Genomic DNA, 23,736 nt, shown 5'->3' with positions numbered 1-23,736 from the left:
TCCGTTCAGAACGGATCTGTTTGCATTACCATGAACAAAAATAAATAAATAAAAATCAGTTTGGGGCCGCTTATGAGAGCCTTCAAACGGAACTCGCAAGCGGAGCCCCGAACGATAGTGTCAAAGTAGCCTTAAAGGATATGGACACCATCAGGGAAAATTTTGTTATCATTGCATTTTTTGCATTTTAGGCAAAAAAAAATTTTTTTATTATTTGGTCTTTACTAAAAATATTCATCCATATTTGAGATATGAGGGTTAATAAGCCTAATAAGCTATCTCTCTGAAAACTCTCTTTTTGACCCCTTACAATCTGCTTTTCTCACTTTTTACTCTACAGAAACTGCCCTTACTAAAGTGTCTAACGATCTCCTGACAGCAAAGAGAAATGATGATTATTCTCTACTGATTCTTCTGGATCTCTCTGCAGCGTTTGATACCATAGACCATAAATTCCTCCTCACCATGCTCCACTCAATTGGCCTTAAGAACACTGCTCTCTCTTGGTTTTCTTCCTATCTCTTTGGCCGCTCCTTTAGTGTATTATTTGCTGGCTCTTCTTCTCCTCTTCCTCTTGATGTTGGCGTTCCTCAGGGCTCAGTACTAGTTCCTCTACTCTTCTCCCTCTATATAGCCCCTATCGGACAGACTATCAGTAGATTTGGCTTTCGGTACAATCTCTATGCTGACGACACCCAACTATACACTTCATCCCCTGATATCACCCCTGCTTTACTCCAAAACACCAGTAATTGTCTGGCAGCTGTCTCTAACATCATGTCCTCTCTGTATCTAAAACGGAACCTCTCAAAAACTGAGCTTCTTGTCTTTCCCCATCTACTAACCCACCTAAACTTGATATTTCAATTCCGGTCTGCAGCACTATCATATCTCCTGTGTAACATGCCCGCTGTCTTGGGGCCACATTTGACCCATATTCAATCATTTACACGCTCTTGTCGTCTGCACCTCAAGAATATCACCAGAATCCGCCCTTTTCTTACGGCGGAAACTGCAAAAACTCTTGTTGTTGCCTTGATTCATTCTAATCTTGACTACTGCAACGCATTACTAATCGGTCTCCCTCTCCCTAAACTCTCCCCCTTCAGTCTGTCCTAAATGCTGCAGCCAGGCTCATCTATCTATCCACCCTTTACACTGGTGCTACTAGCCTGTGCCAGTCACTTCACTGGTTGCCCATCCACCACAGAACACAGTTCAAACTTCTCACCCACAAAGCTCTCCACAGTGCTGCACCTCCATACATCTCCCTCATCTCCATCTACCACCCTTCTCGTGCTCTCCGTTCTGTTAGCGACCTAAGATTAATATCCTCCATAATTAGTACCTCTCACTCCCGTCTTCAAGACTTTTCTCGAGCTGCACCTACTCTCTTGAATGCTCTGCCTGGAATACTAGGCCAATCCACAACTTCTTCTTCAAATGTGCCTTAACCCCTTAAGGACTCAGCCCTATTTCACCTTAAGGACTTGGCCATTTTTTGCAAATCTGACCAGTGTCACTTTAAGTGCTCATAACTTTAAAACGCTTTGACTTACCCAGGCCGTTCTGAGATTGTTTTTTCGTCACATATTGTACTTCATGACACTGCTAAAATTGGGTCAAAAAAGTTAATTTTTTTGCATAAAAAATACAATTTTTACCAATAATTTAGAAAAATTAGCAAATTTCAAAATTTGTTTCTCTACTTCTGTAATACATAGTAATACCTCCAAAAATTGTGATGACTTTACATTCCCTATATGTCTACTTCATGTTTGTAGCATTTTGGGAATGATATTTTATTTTTTGGGGATGTTACAAGGCTTAGAAGTTTAGAAGCAAATTTTGAAATTTTTCTGAAATCTTCAAAATCCCACTTTTTATGAACCAGTTCAGGTTTGAAGTCATATTGTGAGGCTTAGCTAATAGAAACCTCCCAAAAATGACCCCATTCTAGAAACTACACCCCTCAAGGTATTCAAAACAGTTTTGTCAAACTTTATTAACCCTTTAGGTCTTTAGGTCTTCCACAAGAGTTAATGGCAAATTGAGAAACAATTTCGAATTTGCTATTTTTTGGAAAATTTTCCAATATAATTAATTTTTTCCAGGAGTAAAACAAGGGTTAACTGCCAAACAAAACTCAAAATGGGTTGCCCTGAATCAAAGAAAGTTTAGTGTAAAAGTTTTTTTTTTTTTTTTTTTTCCTAACTAACTTTTCCCTTCTTTCCCTTCCTAATGGTGCCTCTCCCTCACTGACCCTAACCTACCTGGGTGGCGATGGGTGATGGATAACGATTAGGGGGACGCAGGAGCTGGTGCTGGACGGTGCTGCATGGTGAGGGTGCTGGACAGGAAGAGGAGGGGAGAGAGGAGAGCAGGAAGTTTGAATTTCGCGCCTCTCTCCCCTGCACCAATCAGCACCCTGGACAGCAGTGTTCAGCACCAGGGCCAGCACCGCCTCTTCAAATCTTCGTACTGCGATTTGGTGGTGTGTAATCACGCCACCGATCGCAGTCTTTTTCCGGTTCATCGGGTCACAGGACACCCGAATGGACCGGAAACGCAGAAAACCGCAGGTCTGAATTGACCTGCGGTTTTCTGCGATCGTCGATACGGGGGGGTGTCAAATGACCCCCCCCTACTGCGTTGTTACAGGATGCATCCCGTTCCGATTAACCCCCGCGGCGCCGGAATCGCGAATTAAAGCCATGACGTACCGGTACGTCATGGGTCCTTAAGGATTCGGGATCCATGCCGTACCGGCACGTCATGGGTCCCTAAGGGGTTAAAAACACTGTGATAAAATCAAATGTGTCACCCCAATTCCTCATAGATTGTAATCTCTTGCGAGCAGGGCCCTGACTCCTAGTGTTTCAGTTGTATATTAGCCAGTTACTTTTGTTTTGTACATGAACCCTATGAATTTGTAAAGCGCTGCGGAATATGGTGGCGCTATATAAATACATGATGGGGGATTCGGAACGTGATTTGAACTAGGGGGGGAGAAGTGAGGCCGCACTGGCCACCAATGATGGGGGATTCGGAATGTGATTTTAACTAGGGGGGGGGGGGGGGGAGAGAGAGGGGAGCCGCACTGGCCACCACTGAATATAATATTGGGGAGGGAGGGGGGTCTGCCCCCTCCTGCCTGGCAGCACCTGATCTCCTCTTACAGGGGGCTATGATACGCATAATTAACCCTTTAGGTGTGGCACCTGAGGGGTTAATTGTGCAGATCACAGCCCACTGTAAAAGATCAGGTGCTGCCAGGCAACAGGGGGCAGTCATGTACACAGTTTGTAGGATATTCTAACTTGAAGCATCCCCATCACTATGGGAACGCCTCTGTGTTAGAATATACTGTCGGATAGGAGTTTCACGATCTAACTCAAATCCGATGGTATATTCTAACATAGAGGCGTTCCCATGGTGATGGGGACGCTTCAAGTTAAAATATACCATCGGATTGGAGAAAACTCAGATCCTATGGTATATTAACTCCTGACTTTACATTGAAAGTCAATGGGGGACGGATCCGTTTGTAATTGCACCATATTGTGTCAACGTCAAACGGATCCGTCCACATTGACTTGCATTGTAAGTCAGGACGGATCCGTTTGGGTCCGCACGGCCAGGCGGACACCAAAACGACTTTTTTTTTCATGTCCATGGATCCTCCAAAGGAAGACCCACGGACGAAAAAACGGTCACAGATTGCGGACAGTGAAAAAATACTGTCATGTGCATGAGGCATTAAACAATGTCATTTTCTGATGACTCATTCGCTTTAAGCCATATTCTTATCAGTTTGATGATACTTTAGCTATAATGAATGTTTATGAGGTCAGGCGATCAAAGATGAGGCATTACATGAGCCATCAGTGAAGTGATGCAAACAGACAATTTTTTTTAACCCTTGTACCTCAAAAACGGCTGAACATTTTCAATAAAGACCAATTGAAAAAAATAAAATTTGACCAAAATGAGTCAAATGCAATCATAGAAAAATGCCCCAAAGGTGTCAATAGTCTTTAAGGGCCACATCCAGAAAGATATGCCTTGTTTGATTGCATACGTAGAATATATCCGTATGGTCTGTATGAATGAGGATAAAACAGTTACAGGTCTGTCAGACCCAACCTATAATCCCACAGTGTTGATCCAGAGGAAGGCTAAACTTCTGTATGGTGGATGCCAATTAGTGGGGAAAAAATCTGTTCTGACTTAAAATTTGGCCATCAGAATATCTCCCTGGATCAACTTCCTCTCTCTAGAAATCTAGAACCCAGTGCTCCCTCCATCCAAATGCACAACCATACACCAACCGTCCGTCCCACAGCCTCAGCATTCCTTGACATGACTGCTCGGGGGAGTAAATTGATGCAGGGGGTACTTTATAAAGTGTGAGCGCTACATGGCTCGCAGTCCTAAAATTCCTTTTGAGGTTTTGTCCTTTATTGTAATGTACCTATTACTTTTCTAGAGTTGACCTGTGGAACAATGGAAATCTTGCTCAGGATGTGTTTCTTGGAGAGCTAAGAATTCCAGTGAGAGTACTGAGGAGCGACTCGTCCCACCAGGCCTGGTAAATATCTTCCATCATATCATTCATGAGCGCTACCTGCTTTGTACCATCTTAAAGGCTTTGTATGTAAGAGAGCGTGGCAGCGACTGGAAATCGTGTTCCCTGTGGCTGCCGTTCATTCATTATCACAAAAATGTAGCCTTTATCAACTGTCATTGCGACATTGTCTCCACCATTTATGAGGCAATTACCCGAATATCTAAAGGTGGAGCTTACATGAATCGAAAAGGACATTCTTTTGGCCTCCATCGAGTGTATGGATGCCTGTGGGTATCTTTAACGTCTAGAGCAGGGTGTCCAACCTGCGGCCCGGGGGCCACATGCGACCCTCAATATCATTCTGTGCGGCCATCTAGTGACAGTCATGTATGTCTGTCTTGTGGCTGCTCACTTGCATTTTTTAAGTATTCTCCCATTAGATGGGAATCCTGGAGGTGTAACCAGACATTTATGGTATATACTGTATACAGTATTTTAGTTGGTTTTAGTATTTAACTTTTATTTTCAGCCCTTGGGATTCCTTCAGTCTGACCATATGGCCCCCAACCAGAAAAGGTTGTGCACCCTTGGTCTACCAGATATACACTGCAAATGCAGCCGAATGCAACCTAATGGTTGTAAAATCGAATGCAAAGGGGATAAAATAGAATTTGCTCATAGCACCACTCGTATGTCTGCTTAAATAGAAGCTGTTAGGTACTTAAGGAGAGAGTGGAGGTGAGCACTATGGGCAGGACCCTTATACAGAGCGGATGGTGACACACCAAATGGCCACTCGTCTAAGGCTACTTTCAAACTAGCGTTTTTGCGGATCTGTCATGGATCTGCAAAAATGCTTCCATTACAATAATACATCCGCATGCATCCGTCATGAACGGATCCGGTTGTATTATGTCTTATGAACACCATTGAAAGTCAATGAGGGACGGATCTGTTTTGTCAGAGAAAACGGATCTGTCCTGAAATGAAAATACGTTCGTGTGCATGAGGCCTTACAGTAGACAACATTGTCTATGCTAATGCCAATGATTAGTAAAAAATTTAGTATTCTTACCATACCTCTTGTGTACTTGAGAGGGCTGGCGATGTATAATTAAACTGTGACAAGCAGATGTCAGGGGGACATGTCCATAGTCCCTATTATACCCTAGCCTAGTGCAAGAAAATAACAGTGCCTGTAATTAGACTAAGGGAAGCCATGTCCAGAATCTGCCCCGCAGTTTAAAGTTACCCTACCCATAACCCTTATATGTTCCAGTGTGTTTTGTTGCCTTTGCACCAGCAGCATAACTTGAGTGAATAGAGGTGTCTTTGATGGGTAACACTAGCGCCCCCCAGATGCAGGGCAGCAGTGGGAGAAGTGGCCAGTAACAGAAAATGGAGTGGGATAGTGTGTACTTTGGATGTCTCAGGTTAATTGAACTTCTCTTTTCATGTATATCAGTTCTGTGTACTGCTGTGCTGGTCCTTTTTGGCTGCTGCTTGTGTCCTGTTCAGACTTTGTAATGATGATTGCCCAGTGTGAATGAAGAAGACAAAAAAAATTAAATTAAAAAAGGCTGCACAGCAGATTAAAGGCATTGGCCAATAAAAAAAAACATGTATCCCCTACCCATAGGATAGGTACACATTTACCGTATTTCAGTGAGTCCCGGGGAGATTAAGTGGAGCAGTGGTGTGCATTCCTGACCACATCGTTCAAATGGGGGCATGGGACCCCGGTGATTGTGGTGATTAAATGTCGTTTTAAACCTACCCATTTAATGTGGGTAATGTAGATAATGTGGACATTTAAAAAAGACAGTGGGGAAGGTATACTAATCCTATACATGATGTAACCTTAGGCAGTCTGTCTAGACCTGCACCATGTTTACTAATCCTTTAGATGGTGTAACCTTAGACTGTCTGTCTAGAACTGCACCAGATTTATTAATACTATTAACTGCCTCATCTGGAATATGCAGTTCAGTTCTGGGCACCAGTCCGTAGAAAGGACAGCTGGAAAAAGTACACAGGAGAGCGACTAAACTGATAAGGGGCATGGAGGGTCTTAGTTATGAAGAAAGATTAAAAGAATTAAATTTTAGTCTTGAGAAGAGACGTCTAAGGGGGGACATGATTAACCTATACAAATATATAAATGGGCCATACAAAGAATACGGTCAAAAACTGTTCCATGTAAAATGCCCTCAAAAGACAAGGTGGCACTACCTCCGACTGGAGAAGATAAAGTTCAGTCTCCAGAAGCGTCAAAGCTTCTTTACTGTAAGAACTGGGAATATGTGGAATAGACTTCCTCAGGATATGGTCACAGCAGGAATAGTAAATGACATTAATGCTTATGAAAGAAATCTGATCTCACTTCCTTCTGGGATTCACGTCCCCTCCTATCCCATGGTTGAACTTGATGGACTTATGTCTTTTTTTTTTAACCATAATAACTATGTAACTAACTATAGATGGTGTAACTTTAGGCACTCTGAATAGACCTGCACCAGATTTACTAATCCTATAGATGGTGTAAGGTTAGGCAGGCTGTCTAGACCTGCACCAGATTTACTAATCCTATAGATGGTGTAAGGTTAGGCAGGCTGTCTAGACCTGCACCAGATTTACTAATCCTATAGATGGTGTAAGGTTAGGCAGGCTGTCTAGACCTGCACCAGATTTACTAATCCTATAGATGGTGTAAGGTTAGGCAGTCTGTGTAGACCTGCACCAGATTTACTAATCCTATAGATGGTGTAAGGTTAGGCAGTCTGTGTAGACCTGCACCAGATTTACTAATCCTATAGATGGTGTAAGGTTAGGCAGTCTGTGTAGACCTGCACCAGATTTACTAATCCTATAGATGGTGTAAGGTTAGGCAGTCTGTGTAGACCTGCACCAGATTTACTAATCCTATAGATGGTGTAAGGTTAGGCAGGCTGACTAGACCTGCACAAGATTTACTAATCCTATAGATGGTGTAAGGTTAGGCAGTCTGTGTAGACCTGCACCAGATTTACTAATCCTATAGATGGTGTAAGGTTAGGCAGGCTGACTAGACCTGCACAAGATTTACTAATCCTATAGATGGTGTAAGGTTAGGCAGGCTGTCTAGACCTGCACCAGATTTACTAATCCTATGTATGGGGTAAGGTTAGGCAGTCTGTCTAGACCTGCACCAGATTTCCTAATCCTATAGATGGTGTAATTTTAGGCAGTCTGTGTAGACCTGCACCAAATTTTATAATCCTATAGATGGTGTAAGGTTAAGCAAGCTGTCTAGACCTGCTCCAGATTTCCTAATCCTATAGTTCAGGGATGCCCAAACTGCGGCCCTCCAGCTATTGCAAAACTATAACTCCCAACGTGCCCTGATAGCTGTAGGCTGTCCGGGCATGCTGGGAGTTGTAGTTTTGCAACAGCTGGAGTGCCGCAGGTTAAGCAAACCTGCTATAGATGGTGTAAGCTTAGGCAGGCTGTCTAGACCTGCACCTGGGTTTACTAATCCTATAGATGGTGTAATTTAGGCAGGCGTCTAGACTTGCACCAGGTTAACCAATCCTATAGATCAGGTACGCTTAACCCCTTAAGGACACAGCTTTTTTACACCTTAGGACCAGGCCATTTTTTGCAAATCTGACCAGAGTCACTTTAAGTGCTGATAACTTTAAAACGCTTTGACTTATCCAGGCCGTTCTGAGATTGTTTTTTTGTCACATATTGTACTTCATGACACTGGTAAAATGAAGTAAAAAAAAATATTTTTTTTGCACCAAAAAATACCTAATTTAACAAAAATTTGGAAAAATTTGTAAATTTAAAAGTTTCAGTTTCTCTACTTCTGTAATACATAGTAATACCCCTAAAAATTGTGATGCCTTTACATTCCCCATATGTCTACTTCATGTTTGAATTATTTTGGGAATGATATTTTATTTTTTGGGGATGTTACAAGGCTTAGAAGTTTAGAAGCAAATCTTGAAATTTTTCAGAAATTTACAAAAACCAAATTTTTAGGGACCACTACAGCTCTGAAGTCACTTTGCGAGGCTTACATAATAGAAACCACCCAAAAATGACCCCATCTAAGAAACTACACCCCTCAAGGTATTCAAAACTGATTTTACAAACTTCATTAACCCTTTAGGTGTTGCACAAGAGTTATTGGCAAATGGGGATGAAATTTGAGAATTTCATTTTTTTTGCCTAATTTTCCATTTTAACCAATTTTTTTCCACTAAAAAAGCAAGGGTTAACAGCCAAACAAGACTGTATCTTTATTGCCCTGACTCTGCAGTTTACAGAAACACCCCATATGTGGCCGTAAACTACTGTACGGCCACACAGCGGGGCGTAGAGTGAAAGGTACGCCATATGGTTTTTGGAAGGCAGGTTTTGCTGGACAGTTTTTTTGACACCATGTCCCATTTGAAGCCCCCCTGATGCAACCCTAGAGTAGAAACTCCATAAAAGTGACCCCCATCTAAGAAACTACACCCCTCAAGGTATTCAAAACTGATTTTACAAAGTTTGTTAACCCTTTAGGTGTTGCACAAGATTTAATGGAAAATAGAGATACAATTTCAAAATTTCACTTTTTTGGCAGATTTTCCATTTTAATATTTTTTTTCCAGTTACAAAGCAAGGGTTAACAGCAAAACAAAACTCATTATTTATGGCCCTGATTCTGTAGTTTACAGAAACACCCCATATGTGGTCGTAAACTGCTGTACGGGCACACGGCAGGGCGCAGAAGGAAAGGAATGCCATACGGTTTTTGGAAGGCAGATTTTGCTGGACTGTTTTTTTTACACCATGTCCCATTTGAAGCCCCCCTGATGCACCCCTAGAGTAGAAACTCCAAAAAAGTGACCCCATTTTAGAAAGTACGGAATAGGGTGGCAGTTTTGTTGGTACTAGTTTAGGGTACATATGATTTTTGGTTGCTCTATATTACACTTTTTGTGCGGCAAGGTAACAAGAAATAGCTTTTTTGGCACCGTTTTTTTTTTTTGTTATTTACAACATTCATCTGACCGGTTAGATCATGTGGTAATTTTATAGAGCAGGTTGTCACGGATGCGGCGATACCTAATATGTATACAATTTTTTTTATTTATGTAAGTTTTACACAATGAATTAATTTTTAAAACAAAAAAAAGTTTTAGTGTCTCCATAGTCTAAGAGCCATAGTTTTTTCAGTTTTTGGGCGATTATCTCAAGTAGGGTCTCGTTTTTTGCGGGATGAGATTACGGTTTTATTGGCACTATTTTGGGGTGCATATGACTTTTTGATCGCTTGCTGTTACACTTTTTGTGAAGTAAGATGACAAAAAATTGCTTTTTTTACACTTTTTTTTTTTTTTTTTTTTACGGTGGTCACCTGAGGGGTTAGGTCATGTGATATTTTTATAGAGCCGGTCGATACGGACGCGGCGATACCTAATATGTATACTTTTTTTTTATTTATGTAAGTTTTACACAATGATTTCATTTTTGAAACAAAAAAAATCATGTTTTAGTGTTTCCATAGTCTAAGAGCCATAGTTTTTTCAGTTTTGGGGCGATTATCTTGGGTAGGGTATGATTTTTGCGGGATGAGATGACGGTTTGATTGTTACAATTTTGGAGTACATACAACTTTTTTGATCACTTTTATTAACTTTTTTGGGAAGTAAGGTGGGCAAAATTTCAATTTCATCATAGTTTTTAATTTTTTATTTTTATGGCGTTCACCGTTTGGGTAAAGTAACTTGACCGTTTTATAGATCAGGTCGTTACGGACGCAGCGATACCAAACATGTGTAGGGAATTTATTTTTTATTTTTTTTAATCAGTGATAAATGTGTTTTTTGATTTTTACTTTATTTTCACTTTTTTTCACTTTCTTTTTGACCCAGACCCACTTGGTTCTTGAAGATCCAGTGAGTCTGATGTCTGTATAATACAGTACAGTACAATATATAGTACTTTACTGTATTTTACACTTTGTCTGAACAGATCTATGCCTTTCAGCACAGATCTGTTCAGCACCATGGACAGCAGGACGCCTGAGAGGCGTCCTGTTGCCATGGGAACCTTCCCCGTCTGCTCAGTAGTGGTCAGAACTGCGCAGACGGGGAAGGGTAAGGACGGGGCTCTGGGGGGGCTGCCTGGGAGCTCTCTCCCTCTCCATTCGGGGGGCTGCAAAGGCACAGCAGCCCCCCGATGGGAGAGGGAGGGAGCTCCCTGCGCTGTTAACCTTTTCCATACAGCGGTCCGTACGGACCGCGGTATGGAAAGGGTTAAACGGCTGACATCGCAGCACAGATGTCAGCCGTTTATACCAGGGTGCCAGCAATGTGCTGGCACCCTGGTATACCCACTAGAAACCAACGATTATTCAAGGGGAGGCGGGCGGGGGATCGCGATCCCGCCTACCGCACCTCCCGCACCGCCCGCAACCCTCCCCCTGCACCTCCCACCGTGCTCAAATAACTCAGGGGTGCAGGGGGGAGGGATGCAGGAACATTTTTGGAATCCTAAAGTTTCTGATCCCCGCGGTCAGGGACCGCGGGGATCAGAAACTGCAGAAATCGCAGCAAACCGCAGGTCTGAATTGACCTGCGGTTTGCCGCGATCGCCGACATGGGGGGGTCACGGGACCCCCCCGCGCATTTAGCCTAGGTGCCTGCTCAATGATTTGAGCAGGCACCGGGTTCCGATCACTGCCAGCCGCACGGCAGTGATCAGAAATACACAGGGCGTACATGTACGCCCTGTGTCCTTAAGTACCAGGGCACAAGGGCGTACCTGTACGCCCTATGTCCTTAAGAGGTTAAGCAGGCTGTCTAGACCTGCATCAGATTTGCTAATCCTAAAGATGGTGTAAGGTAAGACCTGCACCAGTTTTAGGCTAGTTTCACACGAACGTTAGTGTCTTTGCCAGAAACTATTGCCCTCTGGCCCCATTAACTATAATGGGGACCAGCGGAGATCCATCCACAATCCGGCAAATATGCCGAGAATCGTCCGGACTAAAACCGGTGCTGGACCAAAACCTGGATTACTGCACTTCATTTCCAATTGAAGTGGATGGAATATGAACTGTAGTACCCAGCATGACCACTACACTTTGAATGGAGCTGTGCTTCCTGTTTCATTCACTGAACTAGTTCCAGGAAAGGAGGATGTAGTGAGCAGCTGATCGGTGGGCGTGTCAGTGTCTGATCCTCACAAATCGGATATTAACCCCTTAGTGACCACCCATATGCCTTTTTACGGCAGTCATTAAAGGGCCTTAGGCTTGGCCGCCACTTTTTTACATGAGAGCCGTGCCCCTGCTCTAACAGGAGTGCCCATCCAGGGTGTTTAACCCTTTACATTCCGCGGGCAATGGCGAAAGCCATGAGGGAGCTGGCCATAAAATGTTGCATATTGGGCCGTAGGTCCTGATGGCATACCCAGGCAAGGCACAGATTTCTCAAAACCTAGATGTGCTTATTGTGCCACATTTTGGTGCAATGTCTACCAGAATCTGGGTGTGCTCATTAGTAAATGTGGGCCAGTTTTGCCTTGTAATTGTTCATCTGAGAGCTGTGTTCTGGGCAGCAGCGCTACTTCTTGCAGGGAAGGTTTTTCTACCCAAAAAGAGCTTCAAGGATCATACGGATGTCCATGAGAGCCTTAGGCTAGTTTCACACTAGCGGCAGGGTAGTCCGGCAGGCTGTTCCGGTGGGTGAACAGCCTGTCGCATCCATCCTGCCGCTAGTTCACGTGTGCCCGCGGACTGCCGCTCCGTCCCCATTGACTATAATGGGGGCGGGGGTGGAATTCTGGTGAAGGCGCATCGCGAGAGGCAGCCGGACTATAAGTACTGCATGCAGTACTTTTAGTCCGACTGCCTCTCGCCGTGCTGCCGCCGGAACTCCGCCCCCGACCCCATTATAGTCAATGGAGACGGAGCGGCAGTCCGGGGGCACACGTGAACTAGCAGCAGGATGGATCAGACAGGCTGTTCACCCACCGGAACAGCCTGCCGGACTACCCTGCCGCTAGTGTGAAAGTACCCTTAGCCATGATTTTTGAAACTACCAACACTTTTTATTCTCAGCCTAATTGTATAGAATGAGGAGATAGACATCTCATTGCAAGACTAAAGAGCTGGTGTTTCTAAATGCAAAAATGAGACTGTTGGAGCACTGGAGTCCTTCCACACAAGGCATTGGGTGAGTTTAGCCGGCAGCCCTAGATTTGGAGAAACTTGCCTTCATAACCCCCTTGCTTCTTTTACTTTCCTTCTGCAGGTATCTGCTCCAGCCCAAGGACAATGGCAGCAAATCATCAAAGTATGATGATCTGGGATCGCTGAGGCTAAGCATCTGTTATACAGAGGACTACGTGCTGCCTTCAAATTTCTATAACCCACTTAAAACCCTGATGATGAAATCACCCGATGTTCAGGTAGATATGCTATGGTTTAAAGGGTTTGTCCAGTGGGCAGAATGTTTAGTATAAATAGCTCAGTGTCGTTTAAAACATTTAAAGGGCCTCTGTCAGCAGATTTGTCCCTATGACGCCGGCTGACCTGTTACATGTGCGTTTGGCAGCTAAAGACATCTGTGTTCGTCCCATGTTCATATGTGCCCACATTACTGAGAAAAATGATGTTTCAATATATGCAAATGAGCCTCTAGGAGCAACGGGGGCGTCGCCATTACACCTAGAGGCTGTGCTCTCTGCAACTGCCGCACCCTCTGCACTTTGCTTGACAGAACAAGACGTGATGACTTTTATACTGCCTGGCTCTGTCAAAGTGCAGAGGTCTCGGCAGTTGCAGAGAGAGCAGAGCCTCTAGGTGTAATGACAACGCCCCCGTTGCTCCTAGAGGCTCATTTGCATATATTAAAACATCCTTTTTTCTCAGCAATGCGGGCACATATGAACATGGGACCAACACAGGATGTCTTCAGCTGCCAAGTGCACATGTAACAGGGCACAAAACTACTGACAGATGCCCTTTAATGCTCACCCATCGCTTCTGTTCTGACATTTGCTGCATCCGTACCACTCATCACTTCCTGGTCTCAGTGGGACACACAGGTAATGACCGGAGATGACCTCTCAGCCAATCACTGGTGACAGCTCAGCCTATGATTGGCTGAGTGCAGTGGCTTAGCTAGAAATGACTGGGCCCCACAGCAATTTTTTGAATGGGCCCCCCCTCCCTTTCATGTCGCCCCCATTCCTGTGGCTAGTAAAGATCACTCTCTCATCCCAGGCCCGGCAGCTGTTCCATCAGTCTCTACTGCCACTGTATATAATTTCATTGTGTAATACTGTTCAGGGGGCCCTGGCAAAATCTTGTAGTCCTCTTCCTCCTGGATGGGCCCCTTCTGGGTCAGGGCCCCAAAGCAGCCGCTTCACCTGCTTCCCCTATAGCTACGCCCCTGTCTGATTTGAGAATGTCCCAGCCTTTCCTGCGCCTCAAAACCAAACCAGGAAGAAGAGACCAGTGAGAACGCGGTAAGTGCCAGAACACACTGGAAGTTTTGCTAAGAAATTGCTGCAATAACCAGTGACAACTGCTCTGTATGAATACAGTCCTGTTCACACTAGCATCATGGTTCCTGTTTGTACTGGAAACATAACTGATATTTTTAAATGGTTCCATCGGTTAGGTATTCAAACCCTTGACGGTAAGTGAAAAAACACCAGCGTCCCCAGAGCCCGGGTGTTTGTATTACTCTTTTCATTGTTTTTATCTAAAAGTTAATCTAAACTTTTAAGGGGGGAACCTCTTATAAAAGCAACTTTGTTGTGTTCTCTCTGGACGTGGAGCAAGAAATGTAATGGCTCACTTAAATCATTACTAAATTATGACATAATTTCCGGTGCTGCACTTATCAAGAGTGGTTATAGGAAACAGTGACTTATGAGGCGCCTATATCTTTAATCTGTGTATTCTTAATTATTTATTTATTTATCTTTATTTTGTAATAACTTTATTATTTATCCTTATTTAAACATACAGGCGCCTCATAGAGCATTGTCTCCTATGACAACTCTTACTGGTAAGTGCATAACTGGAGATATTGTCACTGGGGCAAAAAGAAGAGAGTCTCAACACTTGATTTATTGTGAAGTAAAGGGGTTTTACCATCGGAGACAATGGGGGCATATCCCACCTCTGGGACCCGCACCTACACTAAGAACGGAACCCTGAAAGTCGTGGAGAGCGCACTGCACAGCCGCCCTCCATTCATTTCTATGGGGCCACCGAAAATAGCTGAGCGCTCTCCCCATAGAAATAAATTGGAGCATTGACCGAGTAAGCGCGGTGCGCTCCCATTCACTACTATGGGGAGAGCGCTTGGTAGTGGCTGGACCCTGGAAAACCCGGTGTCCACCAGCCACCACCATCCCCGCTCCGTTCTCGGTGTAAGTGCGGGGCCCAGAGCAATATGCCTGCATTGTCTCAGATGGGAATACCCCTTCAAGATATCCTAGTACAGGGATCAGCAACCTCTGGTAAGCCAGCTGTTCTGAAACTACAACTCCCAGAATCCTCCTTTCACTTCTATTGGAGTCACAAGAACAGCTGAGTCCAGTGGTGTACCTACCATATAGGCAGACCACTCAGCTGCTGAGGGGCCCGCAGTGGAGGAGAGGCCCGCAGTGGAGGAGAGGCCCCGCTCTCTAATTGCTCCTGTCTATCTTTCTAAAGCTAAAGGTCCTTTGATGATGTCATCGCAGGTCCTGTAAGGGAACTGCACAGTGTAAAGTGTAGTTCCCAGGTTAGAACAGTGCATCTGCCAGGACCTGTGATGACATCATCTTCAACATCACAGGTCCTGCAGGATCTATCAAAGGAACTGCACCAAAAATTGTGTAGTTCCTAGGTTTGAAAGGTACATCTGACAGGACCTGTGATGACATCATCACAGGTCCTTCAACCCCTAGCAGCAAGTATTAGAAGTTCACAATCAGCTCTGCATTGATCCATACAGACTGGAATGGAGTGGTAAGAGGAGGTCCTCCACTTCTCATCATTTACCCCCCCCTCCTTTCCTCCATTCCCTGTTTTTACTCATTGCTCACTTATGTATAATACTTCAGACAGTTACAGTGACCACTTAGAGTACTTTCACACTAGCGGTTTTCTTTTCCGGCATAGAGTTCCGTCACAGGGGCTCTATACCGGAAAAGAACTGATCAGGCATATCCCCATGCATTCTGAATGTAGAGTAATCCTTTCAGTTTGCATCAGGATGTCTTCAGTTCAGTCGTTTTGAATGATCAGGACAGAGATAATACCGTAGCATGCTACGGTTTTATCTCCGGCGAAAAAAACTGAAGACTTGCCTGAATGCCGGATTATACCTCATACCTCACATATCAGTACACTGCTGTATATAATATATATCTGTACACACTGCATCTATTATACCTTGTACCTCACATATCAGTACACTGCTGTATATATTATATATCTGTACACACTGCCTCTATTATACCTCGTACCTCGCATATCAGTACACTGCTGTATATTCTATATAGCTGTACACACTGCATCTATTATACCTCGTACCTCACATATCAGTACACTGCTGTATATACTATATATCTGTACACACTGCATCTATTATACTTTGTACCTCACATATCAGTACACTGCTGTATATACTATACATCTATACACACTGCATCTATTATACCTTGTACCTCACATATCAGTACACTGCTGTATATACTATACATCTGTACACACTGCATCTATTATACCTTGTACCTCACATATCAGTACACTGCTGTATATACTATACATCTGTACACACTGCATCTATTATACCTTGTACCTCACATATCAGTACACTGCTGTACACACTGCATCTATTATACCTCATACCTCACATATCAGTACACTGCTGTATACACTATATACCTGTACACACTGCATCTATTATACCTTGTACCTCACATAACAGTACACTGCTGTATATACTATACATCTGTACACACTACATCTATTATACCTCGTACCTCACATAACAGTACACTGCTGTATACACTATATATCTGTACACACTGCATCTATTATACCTTGTACCTCACATATCAGTACACTGCTGTATACACTATATACCTGTACACACTGCATCTATTATACCTTGTACCTCACATATCAGTACACTGCTGTATATACTATATACCTGTACACACTGCATCTATTATACCTTGTACCTCACATATCAGTACACTGCTGTATACACTATATATCTGTACACACTGCATCTATTATACCTTGTACCTCACATATTAGTACACTGCTGTATATACTATATACCTGTACACACTGCATCTATTATACCTTGTACCTCACATATCAGTACACTGCTGTATACACTATATATCTGTACACACTGCATCTATTATACCTTGTACCTCACATATTAGTACACTGCTGTATATACTATATATCTGTACACACTGCATCTATTATACCTTGTACCTCACATATCAGTACACGGCTGTATATACTATATATCTGTACACACTATGGGGCCCAGTGATTTATATGTACGCCCCCGGCTGCGTCAGTGTGAATGCTGGGAGTTGTAGTTTTCACAGCTGTCCTAGTAACTTGCTATCATAAGACAGTTTCATTTCTTGCAAACTTTGTGGAGCCCACTCCGCCAACCTGATGCCTTACACCCTTCGGTGCCCTCTCCCCCCTGTTTCCCTTTTCCCTGGTTACACTATGTTTATCTGGAAGGTCTATTTCATGCTCTCACCTCTTTGCTAGGATGAGGAGCCTTCGCTCCTTCAGAGCCACACTCACCCATACCTTCCAGGATCTACCTTCCAAGGCACTACTATCTACAATCTTCACAAGTACCTCTTGTTTTTCCTGAACTGATTTGAATACTGTTCTGTCATGTTTAACTGGTATCATGTACCAATTGTTATACCTGTTTTCTTATGTAAAATGAATAGATAATTGAAAAGAAAAGGAAGTTCTGCTTGGTTAGGATTGTAAATTGCAGTCATTATCATGGTTGTCTGAGGGGAGAAAGATACTTTATAACATGTATTTGTGCATTTTATTCATCACCAATATTTCATGTGGCCAGAAGAGGGCGCTCTGTTTCATGTGGAGAAGTAGTAGAGAAGATACAGATAGCTCAGGTTTATGTGAATGCTATGTATACTAATGGAAGCATTAGCAACTATTGTAAATTCTGACTACATTCATAATGTCAGCGGTGATATCCGTTGTAACACAATTATTTAGTTTCACTTCTCCGACCAAATATGACATTTTAAATATTGATTTGCCTCTCAGAAATGATTGTCAGATATTTTGTATACTAAATAATGAGCTGAGATAGAATACAAATGTTGGATTGCTTGACAACTTGGCATGCAGTTAGGTCGCAGGTGTGATCTGATTGGACATTGCCACAAGAGGGAGTAAAAGTGCTTCTTCTGTTGTCCTATAAAAAGGTTCTCAGAGGCTACTTTTGGGTAGTGTACCTCTTGGTCAGAGATTGTTGACTGCTAGACATACCTGTACGATGCACTCAAGGACAGACTTTGAGAGGGGGCGCATCATTGCATTGAGAGAAGCAGTATGATTGTTTCAACAAGACCCTTCTGACCTAGCGAGGACCTCCTTTTCAATTGTGCAGTTTTTCCCAATAAATTTACCCTTTTGCAGTAATATTTAATCACATACATATGTCATAATTACATTCACACATCGAAAACTCCTTCTTGGTGAAGTATTTTTTCAGTGAGTGTATTAATAATTAAAGGCTTGAGAGACATTGTGTGACTGTAACGTGCGTTCTTTGTTTCAGCCCATCACTGCCTCAGCTGCCTTCATCCTGGGAGAGATTTGTAGAGACAAGAATGATGCCATCCTCCCTTTAGTCCGGCTCCTTCTTCACCATCAGAAATTAGTGCCCTTTGTGACAACTATTGCACAGCTCGACTTGAACGACACTCAGTGCGTGCTCCTGTAGTCAGACATTGCAGTGACTCCGGTACCACCTTCCGTCATAGTCATCCTGTTGCTTTGCTTTACAGAGAAGCCAATACAATCTTCAGGGGGAACTCTTTGGCCACCCGTTGTATAGATGAGACCATGAAGATTGTTGGAAACCATTATCTGAAAGTAACCTTGAAGAATGTCATAGATGAGGTAACAAAGAGCTATGCCTTTCTTCTTCCATATTTTGTGACTACAAAACCTAAGTGTATGCAGAATGATGAGGGTTTTGAACTTTTTTTTTATATCCTGCAGATTCATGTTCCTTAAAGGGTATTCCTGTTTTATCAAGCTTTTTTCTATCCATAGAATAGGACAAAACTACTAGATTGGTGCAGGTCTCACTGCTGGAGCCCTGTACACCTCGGGACCCCTAGAAATGGAGTGGGTGGTTGAGTTTGCGCCGTTCTGCTCCATTCATTCTCCTTGTGCTGTACTTTGCTATTTTCGCAGTCCCATAAAGAATGAATGGAGCAGCACAGTGCATGCTTGACCAGCTGCCCCATGCATTTTGGGGGATGCCGAGGGGTAAGGTGTTCTTGTGATCAGTGGGGGTCCCAGTGGTCAGTCACTCATTGATCTAATAGTTATCGTCTATCTTGGGGTTAGGGGATAACTTGATATAACTAGACTACCCTGTTAAACATTCGGGAATAAGCTGCAGTTTCAGCAGTGGTTCTCCTGGCCGGGCTCTGTTCAGCTGTCTGTGATGTGCCACCGACAACACGTCAGTGCTACAGCCAATCACTGTCCTCGGCGCATCAGAGAGGCCATTGATTGACTGCTGACAGGTAAGCAGAGCTCAACCTGGAGAACCAGAGCAGTGTTGAATCTGCCAGGTATGTACCGCTCAATTGTTTTTTTAGGCTGAAACCTGACAACCATTTAAGTCATCACAACCTGAATAAGGTGCAAGCACCCCTTACTTGAGGAATGTGCTTCTGGCTAAGTTTGGATAGACTGATGAACTAAGAGTAAGGGTCCATTCACAGGTCCGTAGTGTATTGCGGATCCGCAATACACCCAGCCGGCACACCCATAGAACTGCCTATTCTTGTCCGCAATTGCGGACAAGAATACGACATGCTCTATTTTTTTGCGGAGCTGTGGACCAGAAGATCGGGCCGCGCTCCGGAAATGTGGACCTAGTGTGCTCGCCGCATCAATTCTGTCCCCATAGAGAATTAATTGGTCCGCACCCGTTCCGCACAATTGCGGAACGGATGCGGACCACACTTGGAGACGTGTGACTGGAGCCTAAAGGCTGGGCATCCGTCAGAGGCATCCATTTAACATTTACGTTTTTTGTATATGTTAAATGTAAGAGAGAAACGTGATGTGAACTCGGCCTAAACGAAGCAGCCATGCAAACTGTGATTATAGAGCAATATGATGGTTAAGCCATATCTGCCGTACAGGAAAAAAGCTAAGAGGATTTTTTTCTTCCTGCATCAAATTGACAGCACCACAGTTTTCTGTTCTTGAAGCAGTTTCACTTATGTGCCATATGTTTATTTTGCTCTGCGTCCATATGCATTCTCACCTTGTCCTCTGTTCTAGATATGCGACTCTCCCAAGCCCTGTGAGATAGACCCCAACCGACTGAGGGAAGGGGACAATATCGACAATCACAAGGTATGTGGGCAGGTTTAGTTTACACATCTTCCTTCCATGCCACCATAGCTATAAAATGCTCCCATAGTGCTCACCCGTATATATAATAGCCCGCTTAGTGCACACAGTATAAATATTGCCCCTCTGTGGTACAGGCAGTATAAATAATGCCCCCCTTAGGGGCCTCCTTACTGCTCCCAGTATCTATAATGTGTGTGTGTGTGTGTGTATGTGTATATATATATATATATAACAAAATGCCTCACCACAGGCACATTGTGTACCTGTTTTTAATGACTGTTAGACAGGTGCACGTCTGTCTAAACCACCGTTAAAAAGTCCATCTGGCCTTCAAAACAGCCATAAATAGGATACGTCTTATTGTTTGATGGCCATTAAAAAAAGACAGCCATGCAGTGGTTCTCGTGATGGATGTTAAAAAGAAACTGCTGTCACGCGGCCATTTTCCAGTGTCATATGAATGCACCCTGATGTTACGCTATCTACAGGATTAGTAAATCTTCCCTAGTGTGTCCTAATAGCTACATTTGGATATATCCTTAAAGAGGTTTTCCCATCTTGCTAATTCGTCCTCACCTGCAGCCAGCTCTGCTGTTCACTTCCTGGATTCATGCTTCTTTGGGTCCATTCACACATCCGCAATTCTGTTCCGTATTTTGTGGAACAGAATTGCGGACCCATTCAATTCCATGGGGCCGCACAATGTGCGGCCCGCATCCGGAAATGCAGACGTGCATTTCCCGGTGCGCAATTCCGTTCCAGAAAAAAATAGAACATGTCCTATTCTTGTCCGCAATTGCGGATAAGATTAGGCATGTTCTATTATAGTGCTGGCGATGTGTGGTCCGCAAAATGCGGTACGCACATTGCCGGTGTCCGTGTTTTGTGGATCCACAAAACACACACGGATGTGTGAATCGACCCTAAGGCTGGGCGGGCTTAGGCGGTTTGAGTGAAGCCCTGCCATGCCTCTTTCTGACATCACACTCCTTGCGTGCTCGTTCATGTGTCTCCTATGGCCACCGCTTCTCTTCCGAATCCCTGGGCCGCACTTGCACAGAAGACATTTTTCTTTTCACTCAGCCGGCCGCTCGTTGCAGTCCTGAGAGCTCACGCTGCCGCACATACGCAACGCTTATTTCTTTTCTCATACAGAGCCATGCTGCATACAGGGCATGCGCGGCTCTGTATGAGACGCAGCACTGAAGAAATAAGAGTTACACATGCGCGGCAGCGTGCTCGTTCAGGACTGCAATGAGCGGCCGGCTGGGTGAAAATAAAGTGTCTTCTGCGTAAGCGTGGCCCATGAATTCGGGAGTCCAGCGGTTGCCATATCTATGGGATACCATATGACAAAAATGAGGTAGGAGGGAAAGAATTTTATCAAGAAGGGTGGGAATTTGCCAATACAATATATTTAACAATATATTTACAATATATTCATCATTAACAGATTAAACAGTGATCATTGTGATAGGAATACCTCTTTAAGGGGGAGATGCATGAAGTATTTTGTGCTATAGCTACGTGCTATATTGGTTACTATAACCCACAACCAAAGCTAGTAATGATAAAAACTGCAGTCACACAAGGTAGAAACTAATGTAGTAATCCTGACTGTATCCTCTGGGTTTTCCAGTTAGAAAATTGTTGATACATTTTATATTTTAATGGTCTCATTTACCATGGAACTATAGTCAAGCTTATTTCAAGCAAGTGCAAGCATCATGTCAGCCAGCAGGGGGTGATGTGTGGTTTGGTTCTCAAATAACAATCACAGTCAATTGACCACCGAACCTCTTTAGGGGTCCCAACTTGTGTATAATAAAGTATGTCGTTTTATTACAATTTATTAAAAACTACAAAACTGAAAATGAACCACACGTGTAAATTTAAAACGGTCAGGGTGAAACACTAGTAGCGGCAATACTTGGGTCAGTGTTTGGTGGTATCTCAGCACTGTGCTATTAATAAACGCTCATTTTTTTTTTTTTTATTTAAAAGGTGAATTGTGTGATGTTTTTATTTATTTCCACAACTTTTCATTTATTGACACTCATTGCCATGTGTGTTCTATTTTTGAGCCATGGGCACAATGTGCACTGCCTTTTATTCACGTGTCAATATTTTATGGAGTGGATTTTCTTTGTGGTAGTTTCCTGTGGCGATGAGATGGAGCTTGCCACAATGCTCCTACTTGCTGCATTAGGACTCCGTCCTTCTGTTCTCTTTTCTTCCCACATTGTAAATTTGGATACAATGTGGTAGTAAATGTGTCCACTGCTGGTACTTCACTGCTTTGAACTGACAGTATAACCATTGATGTAGTAATGGATCTAAGCCACTATCTCAAGCACCCGCACTTGCAGCTGTAACTGTGCTTACACGCTGTTGACTAAACCCACACACTTCTAGTTCTTTGTTATAAGTGCTGGTGACTGACCCTATACACTTTCCCTGCTAAATAATTGGTAGCGTCCCCCTGCTCAGCCCTGGCTAAAAACTAACAGACACTACCCCTCCCGACATGTTTTACCGCGTGTGCGGCTTCGTCAGGGGAGTCGGTGTATAACCCCGACTCCTAATACCCTGACGAAGCCGCACACGCAATAATGTGAATAAAAGGTAGTGCACGTTGTGCACATGGTTCGAAAATAGAACGCACATGGAAATGAGTGTCAATAAATGAAAACTTGTGGAAATATGTAAAAACACCACATAAATCACCTTTTTTATATATATATATATATATATATATATATATAATATTTTTTTTTAAATAAGCATTTATTAATAGCACAGTGCTGAGATACCAAACACTGACCCAAGTATTGCCGCTACTAGTGTTTCGCCCTGACAGTTTTAAATTTATACGTGTGGTTCATTTTCGGGTTTGTAGTTTCTAATAAATAATAATAAAGTATGTAGTTTTATTACACACAAGTTAGGACCCCTATAGGGGTTTGGTGGTCAAATGACCGCGATTGTTATTTTGTTTTTATCCAGAGGGTCCCAACAAGGGCCCAGAAATTTTTTGCTTCTGGAATGATACTGTGATCTGCTACAAGCATTTATTTCTGTGTATGCATATATGTATATATGTGTGTGTGTGTGTGTGTGTGTGTGTGTGTATATATATATATATGTATGTATATATATATATATATATGTGTGTGTGTGTATGTGTGTATATATATATATATATATATATATATATATATATATATATATATTTATATATTCTATAGCAATCTTATTGATCCACACCGTTGATGTTCAGCACTTATTCCTGAATTTGCAGTAGAAGCAAAAACCACAATGAAAAAGTTTGGGGAAAAGCATTGATGACCCTTCACTGATGGCTTTTTCAATGTCTAGATAATATTAATGACCTATTCTCAGTATAGGATGGGTGGGGGGTCCGACGTTCGGCATCCTCAACGATCAGCTGCCAGCACAGTGTACAGAGCCAAAAGCAGTGAGTTCCGTC

At 43.2% G+C, this 23,736-nt stretch overlaps 1 protein-coding gene across 2 annotated transcripts in view; it reads left to right on the top strand.

The window, feature by feature from the left end:
• The window catches only part of RASA2 (RAS p21 protein activator 2), a 139,296-nt gene that overhangs the window by 85,483 nt on the left and 30,077 nt on the right, over positions 1-23,736 (top strand). For both annotated transcript variants that reach the window (XM_044289832.1, XM_044289833.1), the window contains 5 exons: positions 4,490-4,591; positions 12,865-13,021; positions 18,421-18,569; positions 18,650-18,764; positions 20,172-20,246. In XM_044289832.1, coding sequence (XP_044145767.1) covers positions 4,490-4,591; positions 12,865-13,021; positions 18,421-18,569; positions 18,650-18,764; positions 20,172-20,246 — 598 coding nt within the window. The remainder of the gene's footprint in view (positions 1-4,489; positions 4,592-12,864; positions 13,022-18,420; positions 18,570-18,649; positions 18,765-20,171; positions 20,247-23,736) is intronic.

Source organism: Bufo gargarizans, chromosome 4, assembly GCF_014858855.1.
Source record: "Bufo gargarizans isolate SCDJY-AF-19 chromosome 4, ASM1485885v1, whole genome shotgun sequence".
Lineage (NCBI taxonomy): Eukaryota > Metazoa > Chordata > Amphibia > Anura > Bufonidae > Bufo > Bufo gargarizans.
Note: the sequence above shows the minus strand (reverse complement) of the source record. Positions and strands in the feature narration are given on the sequence as shown.